The sequence below is a fragment of the Chlorocebus sabaeus genome, chromosome 26, assembly GCF_047675955.1.
Source record: "Chlorocebus sabaeus isolate Y175 chromosome 26, mChlSab1.0.hap1, whole genome shotgun sequence".
NCBI lineage: Eukaryota > Metazoa > Chordata > Mammalia > Primates > Cercopithecidae > Chlorocebus > Chlorocebus sabaeus.
In genome coordinates, this window is record NC_132929.1 from 19,126,803 (window position 1) to 19,142,389 (window position 15,587).

A 15,587-nucleotide genomic window follows, 5' to 3' on the forward strand; every position below is an offset into this window, starting at 1 on the left:
GCCAGCTGGGGTTCTTACCAGTCTCAACCACGAAGATGATGTTGTCCAGGCCTGGCTGGAAGCCCCGGTTCCTGAAGTACAGGGTGAGGTTGAAGGCCTGGCCCCGGCGAACAAGGAGGTGGTCAACAGTGATCTCTTCCGTGTGGTGCCGCACATTATTTCTGGAGCTCTGGAGGTCTGTGAGGGCCACTTCTAGCCCTGCAATGGGGCAGCCAGGGTTAGACAAAAGAGTGGGGTTGTGGAGCCAATCCTACCTACCACTTACTAGTTCCGCAAACTTGAGAAAGTAACTTAGCCTGAGTCTCAGTTTCCACATCAGTAAAATAGAGTCCGTAAGATCAGCCTGCCAGGGTGAGGATGAGGATTTAATGAGGTTCCAGGCATGCAGGTTCCTCTTTCTTCCTTCCTCTCCTCTCTCCCTGACCCTCTATCTTCTTCTCCTTTACACACTCCGGAGGGGCGTGGTTTTCTGCCTCTGTCCAAGTCCTTCTGTAGACCTGGCCAAGTCTGATTACTCCCTTCAGCCTCACATGGCTTCAGATTCACCCCAGCATCCACTTTCTTGGACTCAAGTTAACAGTCTCACTTGCCCCTGTACTAGCCTCCAGGTCTGGGGAGCTACTCCTTGGTTTAGCTGCCCTGGGGTTAACTTTCCTTGAACTAGCTGCTCTTCTTTTCTTTTTTTTTCTTTTTTGAGACGGAGTCTCACACTGTCCCCCAGGCTGGAGTGCAGTGGTGCGATCTCAGCTCACTGCAAGCTCCGCCTCCCGGGTTCACGCCATTCTCCTCCTGCCTTAGCCTCCTGAGTAGCTGGGACTACAGGCACTCGCCACCACACCCGGCTAAATTTTTTGTATTTTTAGTAGAGACGGGGTTTCACCATGTTAGACAGGATGGTCTCGATCTCCTGACCTCGTGATCCGCCTGCCTCAGCCTCCAAAAGTGCTGGGATTGCAGGCGTGAGCTACCGTGCCTGGCTGCTAGCTGCTCTTCTTTTAGCCATCTGCTGGCTCTCTTTTTTTTTTTTTTTTTTTTTTTTTTTTTTGAGATGGAGTCTCACTCTGTTGCCCAGGCTGGAGTGCAGTGGCCAGATCTCAGCTCACTGCAAGCTCCGCCTCCCGGGTTCACGCCATTCTCCTGCCTCAGCCTCCTGAGTAGCTGGGACTACAGGCACCCACGGCCACGCCCGGCTAGTTTTTTTGTATTTTTTAGTAGAGACGGGGTTTCACCGTGTTAGCCAGGATGGTCTCGATTTCCTGACCTTGTGATCCGCCCATCTCAACCTCCCAAAGTGCTGGGATTACAGGCTGGAGCCACTGGCCATCTGCTGGCTCTCTGACCACCACAGGCCGTGTGCTCAGTGCCCTGGGAGCTTGGATGCTGATGACAGTCAAAGAAAGTTCCATTCCCCACCTTCTGGAGACTCTGCTAAAACACAGACTGACCTCGCTAGTCTCTGCCAGAAGGGTCTGTGTTTGATTTTTCCATGTTTGACCATGGTTCTGCCATGGTCCCAGTCACCTGGTGGGCTCACAGCCTTTAAATCACCATTGGCTCACCCATCTCCTCCTCAGCCTATGCCCATTCACACGTCACTAACTCTCTTCATGCCTGCCATTAAAATATCTCTGGTGTCTATCCATCCCTTTCCACATTCACATAATCCAATGTATTCTCATACCTAGTGACCGTAATAGCCTCCATGAGGTCTCCTGCCTCCTGTCTCTCTCCCCATCTCCCATCTCTTAATGCATTATCAGATTACCTTTCCTCAAGACAATTTAATCATGCCACTCTTTTGCTTTACAAGTTCTGAGATCTCCTACAGTCTATCATATAAAAGGCTCATTCCTTAACTTGACACAACTTTTCATACTTGGCCTTAGCTTATTCTTGCATTCTCACTTCTCATCATTCCCAGCATTGGCCCTCTCCTCTAGCCAATCTATCCCCAAGCAAATCCCTGTCTTTGTATTTGCTGTTATAGCCCCAACTCAGAATGGCCCCTCACTCTCTAACCAAATTCCAACTCTCCTCCAATATCCACCTGCTCTATGAAGCCTGCCTCAATTGGCCAGCCCTTCTTTCCATCACCTACTGAGCTATACACTTAACTGAATCGCTCATTGGCTTAATTGACAAGTTAATTTACATGCCAGGCTCATGTGTTCATTTATATAAACATGTAAGGGTTAGGATGAAGTGTTCAGATGTTTTTCCTTTTTTTTTTTTTTTTGAGACGGAGTCTCGCTCTGCCGCCCAAGCTGGAGTGCTGTGGCATGATGTCGGCTGACTGCAAGCTCCGCCTCCCAGGTTCACACCATTCTCCTGCCTCAGCCTCCCGAGTAGCTGGGACTACCGGTGCCCACCACCACACCTGGATAATTTTTTGTATTTTTTAGTAGAGACAGGGTTTCACCGTGTTAGCCAGGATGGTCTCGATCTCCTGACCTTGTGATCCGCCTGCCTCGCCCTCCCAAAGTGCTGGGATTATAGGCGTGAGCCACTGCACCTGGCCCCAGATGTTTTTCTTAGCTACTTTTTTATGTGTCTGTCTTTTGCCTCTAGATATAAGCCAATAAGTACAGAGACTTAGCTGCTTTGTCTTGGTTGTATTTTGACTTCTTAAAAGTGAACCAATGCATTCAACGGAATCCAACATTCTTTCATGATAAAAATACTCAACAAACTAAGAATAGAAGGGGACTTCCAGCTAGGTGCGGTGGCTCACGCCTGTAATTCCAGCACTTTGGGAGGCCGAGGCGGGTGGATCACAAGGTCAGGAGTTCAAGACCAGCCTGGCTAAGATGGTGAAACCCCATCTCTACTAAAAATACAACAATTAGCTGGGTGTGGTGGTGGGCCCCTGTAATCCCAGCTACTCGGGAGGCTGAGGCAGAGAATTGCTTGAACCCAGGAGGTGGAGGCTGCAGTGAGCCAAGATCGCACCACTGCACTCCAAAGCCCACAGCCAATACCATACTTAATAGCAAAAGACTGGATGCTTTCTTGCTAAGATAAGGAACAAGACAAGAATGTCTGCTGTTGTCACATCTATTGAACATTCTACTAGAGGTTCTAGCTAGGGCTATTAGGCAAAAAGGAAAAAGAAGAAAGAAAGAAAGAAAAAGAAAAGAAATAAAAGACAAACAGATTGGAAAGAAGTAAAATTGTTTCTATTTACATGTGACATAATCTTGTATATAGAAAATCCTAAGGAACCCGCCAAAAAAAAAAGAATTAATAAATGAATTCAGTAAGGTTGTAGGACACAATATCAATATACAAAAACCAATTGTATTTTTACACATTTGCAAAGAGTAACCTGAAAATAAAATTAAGAAAACAATTCCATTTATAACAGCATCAAACAGAATGACTTAATAAATTTAACAAAAGAAGTGCAAAACCTATACCACAAAACATCATTGAAAGAAATTAAAGAAGACCTAAATAAATAAAAAGACATTCCATCTTCATGGATTGGAAGGCAATATCATTCAAATAACAAGTTTTTCTACAGATTCAACACAACCCCTAACAAAATCCCAACAGCCATTTTGTAGAAATTGACAAGTGGATCCTAAAATTCATACAGAAATACAAGGGATCCATACCAGCCAGACAATATTGAAAAGTGAAAACAAAATTAGAAGAGTGGCACTTCTTGATCAAGGCAATGTGGTAGTGGCATAAGGATAGACATATAGATCAGTGGAATAGAACTGAGAGTCTAGCAAGAAACTCACATTTACAGGCAATTGATCTTTGACAAGGGTGCCAAGACAATTCAATGGGGGAAAGAATGCTCTTTTCAAAAAGTGGTGCTGGGACAAGTGGATATCCACATGCAAAAGAATGAAGTTGGATGCATAACTCACACTATTTATTAAAAATTAACTCAAAATGGATCAAAGACCTAAACATAAAAGCTAAAGCTATGAAACTCCTAGAAGAAAACATAGACGTAAGTCTTCGTGATCTTAGACTAGGCAACAGTTTCTCAGATATGACAGCAGAAGTACAAGCAGTGAGAGAAAAACCAAATGAAGTGGACCTCATCAAAATAATAATTTTTTGTCTTCGAGAACATCGTCAGGAAAGTCAAAAGAACACCCACAGAATGTTAGGAAATATTTGTAAATCATATATCTGGTAAGGGACTTATATCCAGAATACTTTTTTAAAAAATTCATATAACTCTACAATAAAAAAGACAACTCAAATTTAAAATGGGCAACGGACCTAAATACACATTTCTCCAAAGGAGATACACAAAAGGCTAATAAGTACATGAAAAGATGCTCAACATCATTAGTCCTAGGGAAATACAAATGAGATACCATCTTGCCTCCACTAGGATGACTATAATAACAAGTGTTAGTGGAGATGCAGAGAAAGTGGAATCCTCATACATTGCTGATGGGGTTGTAAAATGTGCAGCACTTTGGAAAACAGTCTGGAAGTTCCTCAAGACATTCAACAAAGAGTTACCATATGACGTAACAATTCCATCCCCAGGTATATACCCAAGACAAATGAAAGCACGTTCACATAATACCTGAATAATGATAGCAGTATTATTCATAATAGCCAAAAAGTAGAAACAACTCAATTGTCCATCAACTGAAGAACAGATAAACAAAATGATATGTCATGCAAAGGAATGTCATCTGGCTGTAAAAAAAGAATGCTTAACATACCAAATATGGATGAACCTTGAAAATACTGTGCTAAGTGAAAGAAGTCAGTCAGACATAAAAAGACACATATTGTATGATTATATTTATATGAAACGTCCAGAATAGGCAAATTCATAGAGACAGAAAGTAGATTAGGGTTTGCTAGGGGCTAAAGAAAGGTGGAATGGGATGTGACTGCCAATGTGTATGGGATTTCTTTTTGAGGTAACGGAATGTTCTGGAACTAGATAGTGGCGATGCTTGCAAAACTTTGTGAGTATATGAAAAACCACTGAATTGTGGACTTTATAAAGGTGAACTTGATGGTATATGAATTATATCTCAATAAAGTTGTTATAAACAAATATGAACCAAATTGTACCAAAATACCCTAATAAGTATTAAACTTTGTCTTAAATCTCTTTGAGTGCTTTTGATTACTTTAACACACATCTTTTTCATAAACTAGTTTTTCATTATAAAGAAGTTAAGCATAATGATCAGCATATTGTAGGTACTCAGATTTGCTAGGTTGAATAGAATTCTCTATCTTTTGCAAAATCACCCTGTACTTATTTCAGATTTCAGATTTAATCAACATCTTATTGAGGGCCTATCTACTATGTGCCAGGCACTGTGCCAGGTATGCTAGGACAGTTATCTCATTTAATCTTCATCGCATCCTTGGAGGGACAAAATGTCATGTCATCCACACTTGGAGATGAGAAAACTAAGGTTCAGGTGGGTTAAATATCTTGCGTACGGTTAAACCAGATTCCTGAGCCCAGTCCAGTGCTCTTCCCATCACCCAACAGCTGTTGCCCACTGTTGACTTTCACTCGTGATCAAAAAAATGTCCACACCCACTGCCAGCTAAGAAAGCACTTGGCTTTTACCTAATAGTGGAAAAAGAAGCTCACCCCTTTTGGAGACCAATTGATTAGACAGCGCTAACTGGCTGCAGTTCAGGTTGGGCACATGACTCAGGCTACTTAGCAGGCATGGCAGCATCTGCCTGGCAGCAAGTGCTGGGGCAGAATTCCATCCTTAGAGACATCCTGGGCCATGTTAATCCCTGCCTAAGACAGGGATGACTCTTCAGCCCAGGTGCCATCTATTCAAATAGGAGGTTCATTGGCTACTGGGCATATTTGTTTTCCTTGAGGTGAGAAGAGAATTGGGTGAAATGATCAGGAAATAAACAGAGATTGTAGAAAAACTTTTTAAAGTAAGTGATCTTCGTAGTTATCCTAGAAAGACACTCCCACATGAGCACACAGAGGCATGGATAAGGACGTTCCTTGCAATATTGCTCGTGTAACTGGAAAATTGAAAGCAACCTAAATGCCCATCAAAAGGGGACTGGATTAGAAATTACTTGCACTGATACTATGGGAAAAGTTGAGGTAGATCTATAGGTACTGACTGGTATGGACAGAGCTCCCAGACATACTGTGTAGTGAAATAAATCAAGTTGCAGAAATATACATACAACATCATGATACCATGGATATACCAAAAAAGACCACACATGCTAATCCTATGTATTACATTGAGTAAATATATGTCTGAATGTAAATGTGCAAACAAAAGACAGGTAACAGCGTTCACTCTGGAGATGAGGTTGCCATTGCGGATGGCAGGCAGAGGACTATAGTCTATAGTCTATAGATAGACTATATCTATAATTATTGATTTATTTTACTCCAACTATGTATTCCCATATTTGTTGTGCAATTAAAAGTTATGAAAATTTGGCCGGGCGCGGTGGCTCAAGCCTGTAATCCCAGCACTTTGGGAGGCCGAGACGGGCGGATCATGAGGTCAGGAGATCGAGACCATCCTGGCTAACACGGTGAAACCCCGTCTCTACTAAAAAATACAAAAAACTAGCCGGGTGAGGTGGCGGGCGCCTGTAGTCCCAGCTACTCGGGAGACTGAGGCAGGAGAATGGCGCAAACCCGGGAGGCGGAGCTTGCAGTGAGCTGAGATCCGGCCACTGCACTCCAGCCCGGGCAACAGCGCGAGACTCTGTCTCCAAAAAAAAAAAAAAAAAGTTATGAAAATTTTAAAACAAAAATTTAAACACAAAAAGTAATAAATATGGGGCCGGGTGCAGTGGCTCATGCCTGTAATCCCAGCACTTTGGGAGGCCAAGGCAGGAGGATCACAAGGTCAGGAGTTTGAGACCAGCCTGAGAAACATGATGAAACCCCGTCTCTACTAAAAATGCAAAAATTAGCTGGGCATGGTGACACGCGCCTGTAATCCCAGCTACTCGGGAGGCTGAGGCAGGAGAATTGCTTGAACCTGGGAGGCGGAGGTTGCAGTGAGCTGAGATCACGCTACTGCACTCCAGCCTGGACGACAGAGTGAGACTCTGTCTCAAAAAAAAAAAAAAAAAAAAAAGTAATAAATAAAGGTAAGGCTGTTACAGTTGTAGAGGAAGTTGAAAGCTTATTCCTCTGAATGATTTCAACTGACGATTTAATCTTCATAGAAGCTCTTTCCAGAGAGAAGGGGATGATATAGCGAGAAGGCTGGCGATGGGAAGATTAGCTAAGATAAGAAATAGACCCTCGGAAATGGAGGAGGAAGAGAAGATATGAAGATTCAGAGAACTTAAGAGCTGGAAGACAATTTCAAGATTGTCTGATCCAATCTCTCCTTTTTCAGGCAAGGGGGTTGGAAACTAGAGGCAAAGTGACCATCCGATGTCAAAGGGTCAGCTAGTAGCTGAGAAGGACAGAAACCCTGACCCCCTCATCCCTGGTCCTGCCCTGTCCCACCTGGCTATGGAGGCAGGCATGTTAGCATGCAGCTGTGTGGCTGTGTTTACCTGTCAACCTCTACGCTAGTGGTTCTCAAGCCACCGATGAATACTGAGGTTTCTGGGGTTCTTGTCTTTCCTGACTCAGTTCTGTATTTACTTCTTTATTTCTCTGAATACACCCTCCACCCCTTGACTTCCTACAGTCTCTCTCTGTCCTTTTTATCCCTGAACTCTAGTGGCCACAGGGGCTTTCCCTACCTTGGGCCATGGTGGCTGCCTCCGGTTCCTGGGATGCTCCCCACAGAACAGCTGGGCGGTCTGGAGCTTCAGCAAACTGGTGCCAGAGTGTCTGCTTCCCCTTCCATTGGAAGACTCCAGGAGAACCGAAGGCGGGGCTGGACTGCTGCACTGCCACCTGATTACCAAGCAGATCACAACTGGTTTGCTCACTTGCCCTCGCGTTTTTCTTGGCGGTGTTGCTGGATTGAGAGGAGGTGTGGAAGCTGGTGAACTGTCACAGCCTTGTGCCATGTAGGCCTTTGATAGCTCTTGAGCAATAGGGCATTCCCAGACAGGTGCTGTGTTGTGGTGGAGAAGTCAGGAGGGAGAAGCGAGCTGATGGGCCTGCCAGAGGGATGCAGGGGGCTGCTGGAAGTAGCATCAGGGTCCCAAGACTGCTCACACCGTAAAGCACCTCACTGAGCTGAGAACCCTGCTAGGTAACCAAGGCCTTTCTCTTATCCTGAAAAGTCACTTCCTGAACATTAAATGCAAACAGAACCACTCTGTCTGGATCTCCTTTAATATGATTTCACTGTACTTAACTTTGGCAGTGGCATTGTCTTGCGTGAGACCTGGCAGGTCCAGGACAAATCACAAACAAAAGCAAATAATCACAAATAAAATAGAGGAAGAAAAATGGGGAAAATTTGTGGAGGAGGTTTGGAAATAGGTGAGAGGGCGGGAATGCAGGTGAGCAAGGGCCTTGATCCTAGGAAGAAAGGCACAAGCCCTTTCGTAGGGAGAAAAGCGCAGGTGGAAGGAGAGAGAGGACAAGAGAGGGAAGGGCTCTGCCTGTGGAGTGGGTGGGACACCCATGCCCACCCTGTCTTTCTGTGCCCTGGGCACTTCTCCCCACATCCCCTGCTTTGTGGGTCCTTCTCTCTTGGGAACCTCATTCACCAGCATTGTCCTCCCTTCTGTATTTTCAATTCTCTCTGTCTCCACTCAGCTTTTTTAAAAAAAAAATTATATAATTATTTTTATTTTTAATGTCCAGAATGTGTAATATAAGGGCCAGAGCTTCTTCCTGGACTTAATTTTATAAATTCATGATTGGTTGGTGAGACCAATAGGGATACTTTTTCTTGTCTAATTTGGTGTCTGGGAAAGCTTCATTCAAGTCCTTAGTGGACTGATCAAATGGAATTAAGTTCCTCATCTTCTCCAGCTGTTTCTCATACTCTCCAATCCTGCCTTTGAGAGAGACACGCACTCAGCACAAGTTTTCCCATCTTCTTTTTCTTCAGCATCCACCTGGGCAGTATATTTATCCTCTGGTACAGGAAACTTCAGGGCATTAAACTTCTTCTCAAAGTCATCCACCAAGCCTGCTTTGGCCACATGGGCCTCGTAGTAAGCCCAGTCAATAGCTGGTGGATTCTCAGGTAAAGTAGCCAGCCTGGAGGTGAGGGTCTCATTCCAGGATTTCAGGGAATGTGCAGTGGCCTTTTGGTTTCAGGGTATCATCTCTGCAAAAGCTACCCAGTCAATGGTTTTTAGAGCAAGTTTTCACCCAGCCATCCTGGTATCCTTCACTGACCCTGGCAGCCCATGGTCCACACTCCACTCACCTCTTATAGCTTATAGGGTATATGTGCACAAATGCAGTTCACTATTTTAACACAGCACATCCACCTTCAACTCTCATCCTCAGTTCCCCAGCAGCCCCTGCCCTTTCTCTCAACTCCACTTCTTGGCCAAGCTCCTTGCCCACTGCTTTGCCTCCCACCACCCCTCACCCGCTGCGGGCTGCCTTCTGTCTCACGGCTGCCTCGACACCACGCTCATCTCCCCGCTCTGAGGGCTGGGCACTGGGCGCCTTTCCTGCTCTTACATTGCAAGGCCTCCTGCAGCCCTGCCGGTACTGACCACTCCTCCTGGGCTGAGGAGACTTCTCTCTCTTGGTTGTCTGCCTGTCTCCCCATCCACACTGTCCTCTTCCTCTCAGTCCCTGTCACAGCTTTCCCTCCTCGAACTGGTGCCTCCCAGGGATCTGTCCTCATCTCTTCTCTTCTCACTCTACTGGCTCCCGCGTGACACTGGGGACCCCCAGAACTGTGTACTGCAGAGGCACCTTCTGCTGGACAACTCTGCTGGGGGAACCTTGGACACTTCACAGCCGAGGAGCCCAAATGGAACTCCTCCCCTTGCTCCTTCCTCTCAAAATACCTGCCCTTCCTCTTGCAAGTCTACTCTTGGTGAGTGAGGACACTGTCCATCCATCACTCCAGGGGACACCTGCATGCCACCTTGTACTTCCCTGCTTCCTGACCTCCCTTTAGCCCATCAGTCCAGCCCAATTCCTGATGCTGTCCTGAAACTGTGCCCCTTGCTCTGCCTTCATGGAAGCCCCTGCTAACCTGGACAACTCCTAACCAGTTTCCCATTCACCCTTTCTCCAAATGAGTCACCAGCGATTTTTCTGAAGTGCCAATTCCATCAGGTTGCTCCCCTGCTTAAGATTCCACAGTGGGTAAAGTCCAGACTTCTCAGCATCACCCTCAAAGCCTGGAGGGTCTTCTCCTGCCCACCTGGAGGCCAAGCAGGCTGACCCCTGCTCTCCCGCACCTCCCTCTCTCTTGCATGTATCAGCTTCTCTCTTTCTGAAATGTCCTCCTCTCACTTGTCTATTTTCTCCAGCACCCAGGCTCAAGCATCCCCCCTTCAGGAAGTCTTCCTGACACCCTTCCTCTGCTGCACCAGGATTCTAACCAGGGGCTGCTGCTTCTGCATTTCCTATTAGCCAGCTCATGCCTGAACATTATAAATACTTATCTCTCTTTCCCCCAATCACCCTGGAGGGCATGGACTGTGTGTTATTAACAGCGTTCCCAGGCCGGGCGCGGTGGCTCAAGCCTGTAATCCCAGCACTTTGGGAGGCCGAGACGGGCGGATCACGAGGTCAGGAGATGGAGACCATCCTGGCTAACACGGTGAAACCCCGTCTCTACTAAAAAATACAAAAAACTAGCCGGGTGAGGTGGCGAGTACCTGTAGTCCCAGCTACTCGGGAGGCTGAGGCAGGAGAATGGCGTGAACCCGGGAGGCGGAGCTTGCAGTGAGCTGAGATCCAGCCACTGCACTCCAGCCTGGGCGACGACAGAGTGGGACTCCGTCTCAAAAAAAAAAAAACAAAAAAAAACAGCGTTCCCAGAGCTTAATAATGACAGTGGCTAATAGTAGCAGAACGACTAATACAACCAGCAGTAGCTTTTAATACCGGATACTATTTTGAGGTATTTATATGCATGACCCCACTTGGTCTTACAACATCCCTATAGTTAGTTACTGTTATTGTTCTTACATCACAGTTGAGGAAATTGAGGCTTAAAGACATTAAATAAATCATTCACAAAGAACTGGCAGAGCCAGATTTTGAATGCAACTGTCAGACTCCAGAGCCTGGGTGCTTCATAAGTGCTTGCCTGCTGCAATATCTGGAACATAGTTGGTTTTCCAGTTTCTATTTATTGCCTGATAGAGTGAATGAATTAAAAAATGATCACTACATAGACAAATGGATGAATGCCTGAACCCACATGCTGAGATGGGTCAGCTGGGAAGGAGGAAGACGCATAGGCAGGAGAGTGTAAGTGTGAGGGGAACAGGAAGGTAAATGCAGCTAGGGTAACTGTGGTGGTCAAAGGAGAAAGTGCCCAATGACCAGCTGGACATCAGCCTGTTTTGTGGTGCCCTGAGGCCAGTCCAAAGCAGCTGGGAACCATTGAGAGAATTTGGGATCAATAAGGCAGTCACTCGGAGTAAAGTCCCTTGAGTTGTGCCAGCCTGAGTGGCTGGAACTCTTGGCAGCTCTGCCCACGCCCCAACCTTGAGGAGAGGGTAGGGAACTCACACCCATCTTGGAGGGCCTGGGCCTCCCCCAGAGGACCTCGCATGGTCAGGCGCACTTAGAGCAGGCTTGTTTAAGGTAGCCACTGGATGGGAGAGAGGAGGCAGAAGCACCACAGCAGCACGAAGCCCATTCACGGGGCCAGGAATACCCCAGCCAGCTCCTCTGCCTGGACCCTGGGGCTGAATGCGACCTGGGCTCTGGGCCTAGGGAGCTATTTGTAGGTTCAGCCCCTCATTCGATTCCTGTGAGCCATTAGTCAGAGGGCAAGTGGGTGAGGGTGCTGAGGAGAGGGAGGCAGCTCCGATGCGGCAGCTTGTTCCTCAGCCCAGGGGAGGGGACAGGGAGAGACAGGGAGGCTGAGCAGAGTGGATGAGCACCTTCCTGTCTGGAAGGAACCAGGGCTGTGCCCACAGGGGAGGGACACCTGAACAGAGAAGTGAGGACACACCTGCCATCCGCACGGGGCAGGCCAGTACTCACTGGGTCGGGGTGGAGAACCTCCAGAACCTCCTTTTATTCTCTAATTTTACAGATGCGGTCAGACCTTTCTAAGAGCCAGAGAGACTTGGGTGCTGATTCTGGCCCTGCCATGAATTTCCATTGTGCCCCTGAGCAGGTGACGGTTTCTTTGCCTGTAGAATCAGAGCCCATGATGGGCTGGGTGCCCGGGTCTGAGGGAGGGTGAGGAGGTGCCCCACAGATGACTGCACAGGGAAGCTGCAGCTGGCAGACGCCAGTGGATTCCTCTCTCCCCTTCCTTTTCCACCCCTAGAAACAGAGACAGTCACCCTGGAGAAGGGGTTAAACTGGTAGAGGGCCTTTGTGAGTGTGCTTCACAATTTACAAAGCACTTCAATTTAAAAAAAATTTTTTTAACTTTTATTTCAGGTTCGGAGGCACATGTGCAGATTTGTCACATAAGTAAACTCGTGTCAAGGGGATTTGTTGTACTGATTATTTCACCACTGAATACTAAGCCTAGTACCCAATAGTTCTTTTTTCTGCTCCTCTCCCTCCTCCCACCCTCTCCACCCTCAAGTAGACCCCAGTGTCTGTTGTTTCCTTCTTTGTGTTCATAAGTTCTCACCATTTAGTTCCAACTTCTAAGTGAGAACATGAGATATTTGGTTTTCTGTTCCTGTGTTAGTTTGCTAAAGATAATGGGCTCCAGCTCCAACCATATTCCTGCAAAAGACATGATCTCATTCTTTTTTATGGCTGCATAGTATTCCGTGGCTTATATGTACCACATTTTCTTTATCCAATGTGTCATTGATGGGCATTTAGTTGATTCCATGTCTTCGCTATTGTGAATAGTGCTGCAATGAATATTTGCATGCATTTGTCTTTATGATAGAATGATTTATATTCATCTGGGTATATACCTAGTAATAGGATTGCTGGGTCAAATGGTAGTTCTGTTTTGAGCTCTTTGAGGAATCACCATACTGCTTTCCACAATGGTTGAACTAATTTACACTCCCACTAACAGTGTATATGTGTTCCCTTTTCTCCACAGCCTCGCCAGCATCTGTTGTTTTTTTACTTTTTATTTTTTTATTTTTTATTTTTTATTTTATTTTATTTTTTTTTTGAGACAGAGTCTTGCTCTGTCGCCCGGGCTGGAGTGCAGTGGCCAGATCTCAGCTCACTGCAAGCTCCGCCTCCCGGGTTCACGCCATTCTCCTGCCTCAGCCTCCCGAGTAGCTGGGACTACAGGCGCCCGCCACCTCACCCAGCTAGTTTTTTGTATTTTTTAGTAGAGACGGGGTTTCACCGTGTTCGCCAGGATGGTCTCGATCTCTTGACCTCGTGATCCGCCCGTCTCGGCCTCCCAAAGTGCTGGGATTACAGGCTTGAGCCACCGCGCCCAGCCATTTTTTTACTTTTTAATAATAGCCATTCTAACTAGTATAAGATGGTATCTCATTGTGGTTTTGATTTACATTTTTCTAATGATCAGTGATATTGAACTTTCATTCACATGCTTGTTGGCCGCATGTGTCTTCTTTTGAAAAGTGTCTGTTCATATCTTTTGCCCGCTTTTTAATGAGGTTGTTCTTCTCTTGTAAATTTGTTTAAGTTCCTTATAGAGACTGAATATTAGATCTTTGTCAGATGCATAGTTTGCAAATATTTCCTCCCATTCTGTAGGTTGTCTGTTTACTCTGTTGATAGTTTCTTTTGCTGTACAGAAGCATTTAAGTTTAATTAGATCCCATTTGTCAATTTTTGCTTTTGTTGTGATTGCTTTCAGCATCTTCATCATGAAATCTTTGCCCAACACTATGTCTAGGATGGTATTGCCTAGATTGTCTTCCAGGGTTTTTATAGTTTCGGGTTTTACATTTAAGTCTTTAATCCATCTTGAGTTGATTTCTGTATACAATGTAAAGAAGGGGTCCGGTATCAATCTTCTGGATATGGTTAGCCAGTTATCCCAGCACCATATACTGAATAGGGAGTCCTTTCCCCATTGGTTGTTTTTGTCAGTGTTGTTGAAAATCAGATGGTTGTAGGTGTGGGGACTTATTTCTGGGCTCTCTATTCTGTTCCATTGGTCTATAGGCCTGTTTTTGTACCAGTACCATGCTGTTTTGGTTATTGTTGCCCTGTAGTATAGTTTGAAGTTAAATAATGTGATGACTCCAGCTTACAAATACTTTGTATTTATTTTTATGTAAAATAAATATACATACTTATTTATGTATACTTTATATATACAAATACTTTATATATATATATTTTTGAGATGGAGTCTCGCTCTGTATATTTAATTTAATTTATATATTTAATTTATATATTTAATTTATATATTTAATTTATATATTTATAATATAATACAATTTATATACAATTTTTTGTATATAATTTTTTTGTGTATAATTTTTTGGCTAAGTTTTTGTATTTCAAAGATGGGGTTTCACCATGTTGGCCAGGCTGGTCTCTAACTCCTGACCTCAGGTGATCCCCCCCACTTTGGCCTCCCAAAGTGCTAGGATTATAGGAGTGAGCCACCATGCCCAGCCACAAAGCAGTTTAGAATACATTTCCTCATTTGATCTTCACAGCAACCCTATGAGGGAAGGTCGGGCTGACACTCTAATTGTTATGTTATCATTTTACCCCTGGGGGAACCAGGGTCACACCATGAGGGAGTCCATGGCTCTTTGCTTTGTATCACACAATCACGCTGGGTGTCGTGAACCCCAAAACCATCAGCCACAAGGACCTGAAGATGACAGATTCTGTGCACACTGTGGGGTGACGGGAAGACCAGGGGTCAGGAGCCGAGGGTGCTGCCTGGCTGGTGCTGCTTCCTTGCTCCACAGTGGAACATTTCTTTTGTCACAGTTCGTCTGCAGGAGCTACTGCCTGGCCTGGGTGGCCAGCCTCACTGTGTTGTGAGTTCAGGGGAGGCTTGCTTAGAAGCTGGTCTCAGGGGGCACTATAACAGCAGGCATGAAGGAATTCCAGTGTTCCAGGGCCTGGAGGATGTCCAGCTGGACAGGAGCTTTGAGATGATCTAGTTTATTCAACTGAGGTGGAAAAAGAAAGCCAGACAGGCTTACATAAGTGAAACAAAGAAGGAGGAGGAGGAGGAGGAGGAGGAGGAGGAGGGGAAGGGGTGGGGGGAAGATACAGAGTATAATTTTTTTTTTTCTTTTTGAGACAGAGTTTCACTTTTGTTCCCCAGACTGGAGTGCAATGGTGGGATCTCAGCTCACTACAAACTCTGTCTCCTGGGTTCAAGTGATTCTCCTGCCTCAGCCTCCTGAGTAGCTGGGATTACAGGTGCCACAAGCACGCCCAGCTAATTTTTGTATTTTTAGTAGAGATGGGACTTTGCCATGTTGGCTGGGCTGGTCTCAAACTCCTGGCCTCAGGTGATCAGCCTGCCTCAGCCTCCCAATGTGCTGGGATAACAGGCATGAGCCACCACGCTTGGCCCAGAGTATAATAATTTTTAAAGCCAATTTTTAGTTGGGGACAGGAA

General features: G+C 45.6%; 1 protein-coding gene and 1 pseudogene across 2 annotated transcripts in view; both read right to left on the reverse strand.

Moving 5' to 3' along the window:
• TGM5 (transglutaminase 5) overlaps nucleotides 1-7,807 on the reverse strand; it is a 35,298-nt gene extending 27,491 nt beyond the window's left edge. For both annotated transcript variants that reach the window (XM_038009902.2, XM_008016866.3), the window contains exons 1-2: nucleotides 7,714-7,807; nucleotides 19-198 (exon numbers count right to left, since the gene is read on the reverse strand). In XM_038009902.2, coding sequence (XP_037865830.1) covers nucleotides 19-198; nucleotides 7,714-7,723 — 190 coding nt within the window. In that variant the 5' untranslated portion in view covers nucleotides 7,724-7,807. The remainder of the gene's footprint in view (nucleotides 1-18; nucleotides 199-7,713) is intronic.
• A 963-nt stretch (nucleotides 7,808-8,770) lies between these two features.
• On the reverse strand, nucleotides 8,771-9,258 carry LOC103245747 (ATP synthase subunit d, mitochondrial pseudogene; annotated as a pseudogene).
• Nucleotides 9,259-15,587: the final 6,329 nt, after the last annotated feature.